The sequence below is a fragment of the Galeopterus variegatus genome, unplaced genomic scaffold, assembly GCF_000696425.1.
Source record: "Galeopterus variegatus unplaced genomic scaffold, G_variegatus-3.0.2 Scaffold2329, whole genome shotgun sequence".
In the NCBI taxonomy this organism is placed as follows: Eukaryota; Metazoa; Chordata; class Mammalia; order Dermoptera; family Cynocephalidae; genus Galeopterus; species Galeopterus variegatus.
The window spans coordinates 190,240-203,140 of record NW_007728440.1 but is presented as its reverse complement, the minus strand read 5'-3'; the positions used below and the strand labels follow the sequence as shown (position 1 = coordinate 203,140).

The 12,901-nt window shown below is 43.7% G+C and overlaps 1 protein-coding gene across 2 annotated transcripts in view; it reads left to right on the top strand.

The window, feature by feature from the left end:
- FHL1 (four and a half LIM domains 1) overlaps positions 1-12,289 on the top strand; it is a 38,519-nt gene extending 26,230 nt beyond the window's left edge. The window contains exons 2-7 of one of the 2 annotated variants that reach the window (XM_008581330.1): positions 7,163-7,344; positions 7,710-7,884; positions 8,478-8,647; positions 9,106-9,292; positions 10,134-10,333; positions 10,752-12,289. In XM_008581330.1, coding sequence (XP_008579552.1) covers positions 7,189-7,344; positions 7,710-7,884; positions 8,478-8,647; positions 9,106-9,292; positions 10,134-10,333; positions 10,752-10,835 — 972 coding nt within the window. In that variant the 5' untranslated portion in view covers positions 7,163-7,188 and the 3' untranslated portion in view covers positions 10,836-12,289. The remainder of the gene's footprint in view (positions 1-7,162; positions 7,345-7,709; positions 7,885-8,477; positions 8,648-9,105; positions 9,293-10,133; positions 10,334-10,751) is intronic. The other variant, XM_008581331.1, reaches the window with a different exon arrangement.
- Positions 12,290-12,901: the final 612 nt, after the last annotated feature.

Genomic DNA, 12,901 nt, shown 5'->3' with positions numbered 1-12,901 from the left:
AATTTTCCTGAAGAAACAGCTACAATCCTTTTGATATGACAAGTATGTCATGAATTGTTCCTATCAGGAAAAGGGGCAGAGTTGTGGACCCCCTAGACCATTGTTACCATGAGAGTCTTCTTGTTTGGTAACCTGACATAAGGAAAATCCTTTGCCATAGACAAAAAAAATCTGTGGAATAAAGCCCCAGTCTCTGGAGTCAGCCTGCCGCCCGTCTCTGCCCACTTCTCCCCGACGACAGGAATGTGGCTGTGGCTCTGTTGCTCTCTGCCTAAGTAACGGTTGCTTTTCTTGGGGCTGGTAAAGTAAGACAGTTGGGTAGAAACCAGGCACTTTGGCCTGTCTCCCAACTTTCAGATTAAGGGACAAAGTAATTATCGCTGGTGTTTTTTGGAAAAATTATTTTTGAAAACTTCTAAGTGCCTGTCGATATTTAAACAATGAAAATACTCTTGGAAATTTCTCTTTTGGTGTTTTAAAGCAAATGTGCTTTAATGGAATTCGCTATTTTAATGAATTCATACGCCACGTCTTCCTTGTCCTCAAGTATTCAAAATGTTCAAAACCTATCTGGTTGTTTTTTTTTTTTTCTTTAAACCCAAGAAGCTGTTTTACAAACATGCCTGAGATCGTGGTTATCAGCCAACATATGCATTCTCTGGGTATCATAAAAAACTTGTCAGCTGTACCACTTGTCCTAATGGACTTTGAATGCATATTAACTGGTAGAATAACTCCCCGTTTTATTTCCTAATTAAGTGATACAATAAGAAAATAAGTTTAAAAGGTGACATCTTTATAGCATACCCAACCTTGGGTTTTGAATTGCACCAAAGGCTTGTTTTATTGTTACTGATATAAATCTGGATGCGCTAATTGTGGTTAAATTCGACCACTTATTTACACCTTTTAGATGATTTTTAAGATCAGGAAATTGCGTTTTGTATTGCATTAGGTTCATAGGTCCGTGAAAGAGAGAGAAGACCTCACAGAAAGAAAATCAGTGTTGCCCTGAAATGGGCTTCATATGGACAAAATAGAGGCTCAGATAATTGGATCAGAATCAATTTTTACTGACCATCCACATACTGAGAGGACCTTTCAAGGACAAAAATGTCTACTTTTGACATTGAACATTTTAAAAAGGTTTGCAAAATTAAGTAGATTCAATTCCTTTACCCTTTGGCCCTTCCAGCCAAGGAGCAGGATGGGGGTGCAGAGGGAAGTAAGATCATTTGCCATATTATACAGCCATTAATTCCCTTCCACAGGCGCTGCCCAGTGGGCTCCACACACCCTCTAGTCTTTTCTCAGGGCAGGGATGGAAAATGAGAGGGTGGGCTGAGAAAAGACTGGCTTCTTAAAACAGAAGATTTGGTTGACGGTGAAACTGAACGTTTTGTACTTTTAATGACCACCAAATGACTGCCTACCACTTCACCACAACTGGAAAAACTAAAAACACATGTTCTGTTGCTGCTGGGTCAGAAGCACTTTTCTCCTGTATGGAAGATGGAATATGCTGCACAGAATATATGCAGCATTAAGAAAAACTTCATATATGAACTAAATGGTACCAGGGCAGAATCTTGCCTGGTGGAAGTTTAGTGGCACATAAGTTTTCATTTAATGATCTATATCCAACCCTCCTGATACCAGGTATAATCTGAAATGGTGTTACCTACACATCAGTGACCCAAAAGAGATTTATGTTGTTTTCTAAATGCACACTGCCAGTGAAGTTGCTATTAATATTGAATCATTCTGTACATGTTCTGTTTTTAAGGGAAAAACACTTTCTGATTTTTCTATGAAATTCTATGAAAGACTATTTTTCAGCCGTGACTCATGAACTCCATCTCTTTGCAGCTATTTAGGTATTTATTCCCAAATGTCTGACGACACCGCCAGGTGCGTTAGCATGTCTGCTACACAAGTGTCCTATTCATTGGCTAAGGCTTCGTTCCATTTGTTGAATGTTCTTAGGAAAGCAATATACCCTTTCTTTAGAAGCCAACATTATACGTGGAGTCACTGAGGTACTGGTAGGTTAGGCTTAGCAATTAACTTAGCAATTAACAGACCAGAAATAACATGAATTTTTTTCCATTTGGATTGCTGCTCATTGCTTACACTGTACATTATACCACTCACGGAAAGCACATAGTTAGAAAAATGCTACCTGGTCATAATATTCACTTTCTTCTTAAATATTCTCATTTTGAGCCAGTTGGACATGGAGGAAAAAATGAACATTAGCAAGAAATACAGGAGAAAATATGTATAAAAACACAAGCAAGACTTATTAAATACAAATTGAATCTTCTTTAATGAGAGGTTTATAGTAAAAACAAAACAAAAACTCAAATGTTGCAATGTTATATTACTCGTATGTGTACATGATTAAATTGAAAGCCAGAACTTTTTATTGAGATACTGAGGTTTATTTAGGCACCTCTTGGCAAGTTGGATGTAGTTCAGGAATTTTCTGAAAGAGGAAGCTTGTTTATTAAGTGAAGATTGATGTGTCTTTTAAAGCAGGCATAGAAAGAAAGTCAGGCAACCATCTTTTAATAAATATCTAATATTTGATCACACAGCCACATTTCTTAACTGCATTCTAAAACTAAGCATCTAAAATTTCTTTTATTAAATACATTTTATAACAAAGATTTCTGTCTTAGAAAGTCAGGGGACAGCTCATGTGATCCTAAGGTGTAGGTTCAACTTCAACATCTTAGGGTCACAGGAGACGATTTTAAGAATCAGGAAATAGCATTTTGTGTTACAGTAGGTTCATACGTCATGAAAGAAGAGAATAGGTCCATGAAAGAGAGAGAAGTCCTCACAGAAAGAAAATCAGTGTCACTCTGAAATGGGCTTTGTATGGACAATATAGAGGCTCAGATAATTGGGTCAAAATCCATTTTTAGTGACTAGCCAAATACTGAAATTTTAGAAGCTTAGTGGTGGTGACTTATCTCCATCTGTCAATTAGCAGGTGTGTACTGAGTGATTCCTGTGTACAAGGCCCTGGGTCAGGTACCTGGGGCTCCTAGTGTATTGGCAGAATTTTCAGTGCTAGAGAAACAGTACTACGTACAGATGAGGGCCACAATGAGATGTTAAAATTGGTGAAAGAGCTACTCTAGGGCAAACAAGTCCTGGACAAAGACAGGCACCAAGGGAAGTAGCACTGTTATTATATGCAGCAAATGGCACTAAGGGAAGTAGCACTGTTATTATATGCAGCAAATGTTTCACTTAATGGTGGATGACATGCCCTTTCCAAGATAACAGCAAGAAGCCAAGGCAAACATATCTGGAAGTTTGGAATGTTAAAAGGCTTCACATTTCATGTACTTAGAAATCGCTAAGGGGATAAAAAATTATCCTTGAAGAGACAAACGCCTAAGTATATGTAATTCAGTAAGATTAAAGAGAGCCCAAAAGAAGAGGTAAAATGCCATCTTTGTTGTTCTCTATTCTCTTATTTCTAACAATGGAGAAGAAAGGAGAGTCCATGCTTTTCTCTCACGAAGTCATGGTTCAGACTCTTGTGGAGCCCACAACTAGGGATGTTTGCTGTCTTTAGGAATTTCTGTCTCAACAGTGTCATTTATAAGCTGATTTCTCAGAGTTGTTAACCTCTTTGAAGATAAGTAATAGCAAAATATATTGGTCTTATACACATCATTTATATTTTATGCAAGGTTTTGGTATGTTAACTGTCTTGTCAGTAGGAATGTATTATTCCAACCTCATTCTACATGAGGGTTTGAAATAGTTTTATACTAAATGATCATAGTTAGAAAAACACGAGGTTGCCCACAGTTCCATTTAATTAGATTTGTTGCAAAAAAACAAAAATGTACTAAAGTTCATGAATTTGACATAGACATTGTTAACATACTTTAAGTATTTCTAGCCTGTTTACTTATTAGGCAATAAAGCCAACATTCTTAGAAATGCCTATTTTATCTTGACAACTAAGTGTTTCCACATACATAAAAAAAGACTTGTCAACTGTTGAAATCAATTTTAAAAGAATATGTCCTTTGAAATCTGTTTCACCATTTGGGTATGGACTCTAGGTTTAAGTATACAGTGGCAGGGAATATCAGGTGACCCTGGGTTTTTCATACTACAGAACAAAAAAAATAATATTGCCTAAAGCTAGGATTCAAAAATACCAAAAGATGAGACTCTTCTTATTGGTACCATAAACTTAGGGTTGATTCATCTAATTTTCATTTTGCTGATTTAAGAGCCTGTACTATAGGAATGATACAGTGGTGAGCAACTTCATTGACTGACATTTTCAACAAACTTTGGTACTTCCATGTTCAGTGATGAGCCTGGATTATTTCATCTTCTGGATGCTTAGAAACTCTGAGCAAGTTGTATTCTAGAACTATGAAAGTAACCAGTGAACACCTTGGCATTGGTAATATACCAGTCCTGAAAATGTATGGTTTTAAAGTGAGAAAGCCTTGGCAGGTCAGATCTCCCTGGTACTGTGAACCATAGTGTAGTTTTCCTTCTCTTCAAAACTTCTAAATACCTCTAAATGGAATTCATTTTGTTTCTTAGTGTTTTTTTCTTTCGTGTGATACTAATACCTGGATTTTTATTGTAAAGCAAAGACTCAGAAATATCAAGAGGTGGGACTTTCTTTAGGTGTGACTCTGTATGGCTCTTTAATATAGAAATATTTGGAATCCATTTCTTCTTTGAAAGACATCAAAAGAGAGTGATACTAAAGTGAGCAGGTTCAAAGTTTTAGTCTAAATAGAGACCTTGGTAAGGGAGAAGGGAGGATTTTCAAATATGGTAAAAGGAGATAGTCTCTGGAAGGGATAAACCAGCCATGGGTACTAGCCACGTAGGAAGCCAGTGCTGTCTAATCTTACAAATACTGTTTTCCTGCCAAGTGGCATTTAGGAGCCACTGATAATTTAATTTCCTGGCATTTACTTTTGGGGGAGATTTATTTGGTGTCTCAACTTGGCTTTTAATGAGAAAGCAAATCTTTTGTTGAGGGCACGCTACGACAAAGATTTTATGTGACACGGGACAGACCAGCAAGAATGAATTAGGGAGAGTGGTTTTCCACATGCTGTCACTGTGACAGGTACTTTTGTCTCTAGATGGTTAAAACGCTGCTGTACATAAACAGTGCATGCTGGAAGGTGACAGGGTCTGGGTTCCTTGTGTTGCTACTTTTTGTTTCTAACCCAATTACATAAGGTAACATCGCGGTTTTCTTTTTAGGGGAAAGTGCAAGTTAGAACCATTCTCTAGTCTTGTTAAGTCTCTTAACTGTGGCCCAACGGTCCTGAGCAACTGTCCTTACACAAGAATGCCCCTCATTTGCTTCATTTGTGCTTGTTCGGTGGCCTGATTTCCTTTGTTTGAGGCCAGCTTCAGACACTGACTCGGTTCCGAGTGAGAGTTCAACAGCCCTTGCCCAGGCGGGTTCTGAGACACAGGGTGTGGTTTCCCTGGCTCACTCTCTGCTGTTTGGTTGCCTATGGCAACAGGATCCAAACACCTTGGACATGTGTTTGTATAAAAAACACTGGGAATGGAACCCACAGTGGGAGTTTGGTACTGTTCAGTTAGTGGAAGTGCAGCGGTGAGTACCCGGCAACTGCTCATTTATTTTCTCTCTCTTTCTAAATAACTCTGGGTGTTTGCTCACACAGTAACCGTGCTTGTGGAGAGGTTGAGAAAATAGTCTCGATTCTTGTATTTCCTGTACTAATTAGATAATTGCTATCAATTTAGCTGTGTAAATTTCTTTTTCAAGGGAATAGGAACAAATTGGCATATGTTTAAAGAAGTTGAGAGCTAATAGAAAGCCACATTTGGTACCTTTTTGGTGTCAGGATTCTGTAGGAACTGACTTGGCAAAGGGGCACCAGAGCTCCTCGGCAGTGCTTGGGATTGCGGGGCCCTGTTCATATGAGTGGAATTGAAGGGATTCTTGGAAAAAATCAGTTTCACATTTTTGAAAAGTCATTTTTTTCCAGATTATACTTTAAAATTATAATTTTTAAAACAACAAATATCCCAAATGGTAACATTTCAGTGAATACCCTTGATTCTCACTTGCTTGACCCAAGGGAAACTGGAATTTGATATGTAACAAAACCACACATCACTGTGACAAATAATTTACAGTTGGAAAACTTGCTGATACCAATTAAGAATGCCATTTAAAAAAAAATTAATGTAATCCTCTAGCAGCTAGAATGCCAGTTTTATAAATCCCCCATTGCTGTTTAATTAGTTCAGGCTCCAAAAGTTAGTAAATAAACTATCTTGAACAGAACTCATTAGCATCTATCAGGTATTTAAAAACATTTCTGGCAGATTTCAAGTAAATTTAAGCATTTTAAACAAATGAATGGGTATTGCTTATGTGCCTGGCGTGGCACAGAGTCATCTGTAAGTTTTTGTTCAAATGAATAGAATTCAACAGATAGGAGGAATGTGAGGCCACCGAAGGATACTGTCATCCCCTAAAAAGTGACAGAGGAAGAGGCAAAAGCCAGCAGGGAGACTCCTGGTTTGCGACATGGTGGGCAGCTCTCAAAGCAGAGGGCCCAGCCCCTGCCTCCCCCTGCAGGCTGCCCTGCTAAGTGGCCTGCCACCGCGGAGCATCTTTCCCCTTCACCTGCATTCCCACCACCCCCTTGAGCCTCTGCCCAGTGCCCTTCCTTTGTATAAAGACACTCTTCCTTCTTGCCTGCTCCAGCACACCCCTCTGCTCCTTCATGTCACTGCTCACATTGACTGCACCTCTCAGAATCCCTGTCTGATGACTCTGGTCAACACAGGCTCTGATCCACGTGTCCTGCTCAGTATATCTGAGCAGGGGTCTCTACTGTCTCATCAGGGGGTCACTGGCTATTGGCCCTCTGGCCTTCCAGGAGCTAGACTCAGGGGGTGCTTTCTTGCTGGGAGTCCTAAGGAAGTATCGGTACTTGACAGCCAACCAGCTTCAAGGACAAGCCGGGCCCTGGTCCCCAGGCTGCGTGGACTCAGAGGGTTTGCCCGGCCACATGCAGCATTGCACAGGGGCCTCCTGGAGCCTCAGTGGCAGAGTGCTCCGGCGTTTCCGTCAGTCATTTGTCCTGCCTGCTTGCCCCCACAGGTCCCTCCAGCTACAAGGTGGGCACCATGACCGAGAAGTTCAACTGCCACTACTGCAGGGACCCCTTGCAGGGGAAAAAGTACGTGCAGAAGGATGGCCACCACTGCTGCCTGAAGTGCTTTGACAAGTTCTGTGCCAACACCTGTGTGGAGTGCCGCAAGCCCATCGGTGCGGACTCCAAGGTAAAGGTGGCGCCCACTGCAGATGGGACAGGCTGGGTCTCCCACAACTGGGACAGCAGCAGCCTTCCTTTGTGTTTCCTCCTCATCACTGCTGCCACCTGGAGGCCTTGAGGCGGCCCCTACTCCCTGAGTCGGCGTCGCTAGCTGTTTAATGTGGGCTTGGATAGCTGGGCACCGAGGCCTTTGCCAGCTCTTCTGGGTGTACACTAAGTATTTCAGGAACTGTGCATTTTCCATCCTCGTCTCAGCATCCCTCCTGTTCCTCACAAGAGCAGTCACCCCGGGCCTTGATGGAGGGGGCGGGGGGCTGCCACCATTGCCCCGGCACCCTCCCAGTGGCCCGCCCCACTCTGCTTGCTTTCCAGGAGGTGCACTATAAGAACCGCTTCTGGCATGACACCTGCTTCCGCTGTGCCAAGTGCTTTCACCCCTTGGCCAACGAGACTTTTGTGTCCAAGGACAACAAGATCCTGTGCAACAAGTGCACCACCCGGGAGGACTCCCCCAGGTGCAAGGGCTGCTTCAAGGCCATTGTGGCAGGTACTGCCCCCTCCTGCCCCAGGCTGCCAGGGAGGAGCCCTTGAAGGCAGACATGGTGTGGGCTTGCTTGTCATGGGGGGCTACCGTTGCTGTGAGCTGCTTTGAGATTTTAGCATATATATGTACACATATACATACACGTATATATGCGTACACATATATGCTCGCACACACGCACACACTCGGAGCCTAAAGAACACTGGCGAGAACAGCCTGTGGCAAGAGAATGAAGTGAAAAGTATGTAGCACTTTCTCTTTTGGTGTAGTAAGTGATCAAAGCATGCTTCTTCCTCAGGGTGTGTGATTCCGGGTCAGGCAGTCCCCTAAGGAATCTGAGTCCACGTGGGGCATAGAGACGGGGGTGGGGATTCAGGCCTCTAATCCTAAAATGATAACACTGGGGTCCCCGCCCATGGTGGAGTCCCGGGTTGGCATGGCCACAAGGTGGACACGGGTAGGTTAGTTGGAGGTGTAAGGCCAGCAGCTGCAGGGCCTGCATCCCCTCACCTCGGGGGCTGGGGAGGGCGGCCTGAGTGGATGCAGCCCCTGCAGAGCCTGCCAGTGGGGCTATCCACCCAATTGCTGTCCCTCAGGAGATCAGAACGTGGAGTACAAGGGGACCGTCTGGCACAAAGACTGCTTCACCTGCAGCAACTGCAAGCAAGTCATCGGGACTGGAAGCTTCTTCCCGAAAGGGGAGGACTTCTACTGCGTGACTTGCCACGAGACCAAGTTCGCCAAGCATTGCGTGAAGTGCAACAAGGTACATTTTCCAGGGAGTTCTGTATTAACTGTTTCTAGAAGTGTTTGACAGTCTGCAGAGCACTTGCACACACACTATCCCATTCCATCCTCACGACAGCCCTGTGACGCAGGAATTATTATTCTTGTTTTACAGATGAGGAGACTGTGGGATTAGAAAGCAGTGCCCCCGCCAAGTCAGGCTGTGGGTGAGCACGCTTGCGCTGTGCTCTGGGCCAGGCAGCCCTGACTCTGAGGCCCGCCTCCACCACTTAGTTGCTGTGTAACTTTGTGAAGGGGCTCACCTTCAGTGTCTTCATCTGTAAATTGGGGATAATAATAGTACCTGCCTCCCATGGCTATTGTGGAGATTAAATGAGATATTGTATACCAAAGCGCCCAGCACAGTGCCTGGCACATAGTAGACATTCAACAAAATGGTTGTTGAATCTGAATCCGGTGCTACACTCCCTGGTCTAGGCCATCACATCTGGAGGAATCACTTACCAGGATCAGCCCTGGCATGCCGAGTGCTTTGTGTGTGTTACCTGCTCTAAGAAGCTGGCTGGGCAGCGTTTCACCGCTGTGGAGGACCAGTATTACTGCGTGGATTGCTACAAGAACTTTGTGGCCAAGAAGTGTGCTGGATGCAAGAACCCCATCACTGGTAGGCTAAAGAGTCCTTGCTAAGTCTGCCAGGCTAGGTTTTGCGCATGGTAACCATCTCTCATTTTCCTACATCTCGTCGGTTTCATCCACAAAGGCCCCCAAAGAACGCCCTTGTCCCCCTGCCACTCTGGTCCCAACCTAAGAAGAGACACTGACCACTGGATATTTCCAGGATGCTTGGAACTATGGTGACCATCTTGCCATCTTGAAAGGAGTCAGCCCAAAGATAATACCCTGAGGAAGGCAAAACGGAAAACTGGAAGAACCTGGGTCTTCGAGGATGTTGCTGAACCATCAAATTAGCCATCCCTGGAATTTTTCTGTAGGTGAGATGATAAATCCTCTTCTTTCTTAAGCCATTTGGAATTGGGTTTCTGTTCTTTGCAGCAGCAAGCATGCAGATACACTAATGTATTAAACAAATTAAAACTGACAAGTTATTATTAAACCTTTATTTTATAGGCTTTAATTATTTATTTGAACTTTTATTTTTTGAAGTCAAGCAAGGAGATAATGGAGAATCACTGAGACACACAATTTAAAATCAGGAGTTAGGGATGTACACGGAAGTCACATCAGTCTAAGCATCAATTTGTTTTAGCATTTTGTTTTGATTGTGTAATAGTGAGGAAAGTCTCATTCCAAAGTAGCTGCAAATGATAACAGTCGTTTTTTTTTTTTTGGTTTTTTATTTTGGCGATCAGAAGCAAAGCTAATCACTTCATTCCTCATCTTGCGGCCGCGATCCACGTGCCCTGGGCCCTTTCCCTGCCTCCAATTTTCCCATCTCCCCGGGGAGCCTTGAAATGTACATTTGAGAAGACTTTTGCCATCCTCAGGGAAAAGGACTGTGTCAAGAGTGAGCCACCCAGTCTCTAAAGCTAGGAAGCCCCCAGTGTGCCACGGGAAACGCTTGCCTCTCACCCTGTTTCCCAGCGCCAACCTCCGGGGCAGGCATCCGGGTGGAGAGAGGACTTGTCCCTCGTGGGTGGTGGTTCTTTATAGAAAAAATCGAAGCTTAGCAGCTCCTCGAGGCCCGGTAAGTGTACACCCCACGAATAGCCCAAGTTTGCCTCCTGGTGGCCACTTTGATGCCATGGCCCTGACCTAAATCAAAGAAACTGGTTATGCTGGGAGGTCGGTGCGCGTCACAGGGCGATAGCAGTGGCATGGGAACGCGGGTTCTTTGAATCAGGGAAGCCCTCGGCTGAGCTCTGGCATCTTCTCAGGTCCTGGAGAGCCGGAGCCGGGTTGCGGCGGCGTGGGGGACAGTGGCGGCGTGGGGGACAGCGCGCGGTGGAGTGGAGGGGGGACTGGGAGCCGGGCAGACACTGGCTCTGTGTGCTCGTCGGCTCTGCGAACGGGGCAGGTCATCATTTTATCTCTCTGGATCGCTTGCAGCTTCCTCACCAGTATTCATTCAGCTGTCTCTCTTGTTTTCTTTTGTTTTTCCACAGGGTTTGGTAAAGGCTCCAGTGTGGTGGCCTATGAAGGACAATCCTGGCACGACTACTGCTTCCACTGCAAAAAATGCTCCGTGAATCTGGCCAACAAGCGCTTTATTTTCCGTGAGGAGCATGTGTATTGCCCCGACTGTGCCAAAAAGCTGTAAATTGACAGGGGCTCCTGTCCTGTAAAATGGAATTTGAGTCTTGTGCTTTGTGTCCTTGCTCTCACCCTGCACCATCGATAGGGGAAGAGTGGTCTTTCACCTCTTTACAGTTGCTCCTTCTGTCTTTTCTCCCATTTTACAGTATTACTCAAATAAGGGCACACAGTGATCATATTAGTATTTAGCAAAAAGCAACCCTGCAGCAAAGTTCATTTCTCTATAGCTGCAGTTAAAAAACAAAAAAGTAGATAGACTCTTCTGCATGTTTATCATAAAGCAGAAAAGCGCTAAACATTTAGCCACTTAGTGACGTAAGCAAGAAGCATAAGAGATAAAGCCCCTACTGAGATTCCTTTCATGGCTCAGCTGGGACCCACTGCGTCGTCACATGACATGCGACATGCAAGAGTTGCAGCGGCTGCTCCAACTCACTGCTCACCCTCTTCTGTGAGCAGAAAAAGAACTTATGGAAATGCATGGTTTATCTTTCTCATTAAAACTCTTACCTCCCTTCTCTTCTTTTGTGCTTTCAAATGACTAATGCAAATTTCCAGAAAATTAACACTTGAATTTAGCTGTCATTCTAAACTGACTTTTTCTTTATACTAATGTTTGATTTCCCTGTGTGGCATGTTTTCTGAGTGTTCCTACTTTAAAGCAGGGAACATGCAGGTGATTTAAAAAGTGTAAGCAGATCTGAGAAAACGAGCCTGTTTCAGAGGAACATCATCACAGCGAATACTTCTGGAAGCTTAACAAAACTAACCCTGCTGTCCTTTTTACTTTTTTTTAATTAATAATATTTTCTGTTTTGATGAATAGCAAAATAGTTTATGGGTTTGGGAACTTGCATGAAAAGATTTTAGCCACCTCAGACGTTCCTGCAGTTTTGAAATTCACCCTACAGAAGTAACCGTAAAATTCTCAAGGGGTAGCTGAGCAGGCTCTAGGGTTGTTATCAACTTGGATGTGACATTTGAAAACAGTGACGAGTTGAATCCCATGTAATATAGTAGCTGTCTGCTCTTTGTCCATGTGTTACAAAGGACTGCGAAGTCCCTTCTCTTGTGATTCCCAGGACTTTTCCTCAAGAGCTTAGCTCGATCTCTGGAGGTGTGGGGAGGCCACCATCCTCACAGGCAGAACCAGATTTCCACCTACTGTTTACCCAAAATGCAGGATCACCTACTTATTGTATTCTACATTATTATATTACATAGTATAATGAGACAATATTGAAAGTAAATGTGTAATGACAATACATATTAACATTCTTGTAGGAGTGGATATAGAAGCTGATGCCTCATTTCTACATTTTGTCATTAGCTATTATCATCTAACGTTTCAGTGTATCCTTACAGAAATAAAGCAGCATATAAATAACTTGCCTCTGTCTTTTAATTCTGCCCAGTGGAACAGCTGTAAGGTGATACTACTAACCCAGAAACCTGAATGACTTTTTTCCTTACTTCAAGGATATATCCAGTTCAGTAGAATTGAATAGAACATAGGAATTATAAACAAAACAAACCCGGAACACCGCCTTGATCCAGTTAAAAAACCAAAACCACCTTGACCCAAAAAGTCTTTCCCAGATTTTCACATCCCTTCAAATGGATGAATTGATTTTATTCGGCCAGGGTGGTGAGGGTGGGAAGGGAATCCCAGGTGAAGCTTGTCACTGAGAAGTAATGGTGGCCCTTATTTGATTGGGTGCTTTCTCCCTGCTCCTGTCCCTTCATGCCTTCTGGAGCCCAGGATCTTCAAACATGGCTCCTTGCCCTTCGCTCCAGAAGCTCCTCCACCATGGACTTCAGTAACGGGGAGGGAGCCGGGAGGGGGTGGGCAAAGGGAGAGGTCAGCCTGTCATTGCAGCTGCCACTGCTTCTAGATCAGCACCACACACTGGCATTATCTTTCACTTCTGAGGCTCACGTTCTCGGGTCATCCGGTCCGTCCACACCCATGTGGTCGTTTCAGGATGGCACAGGAGGC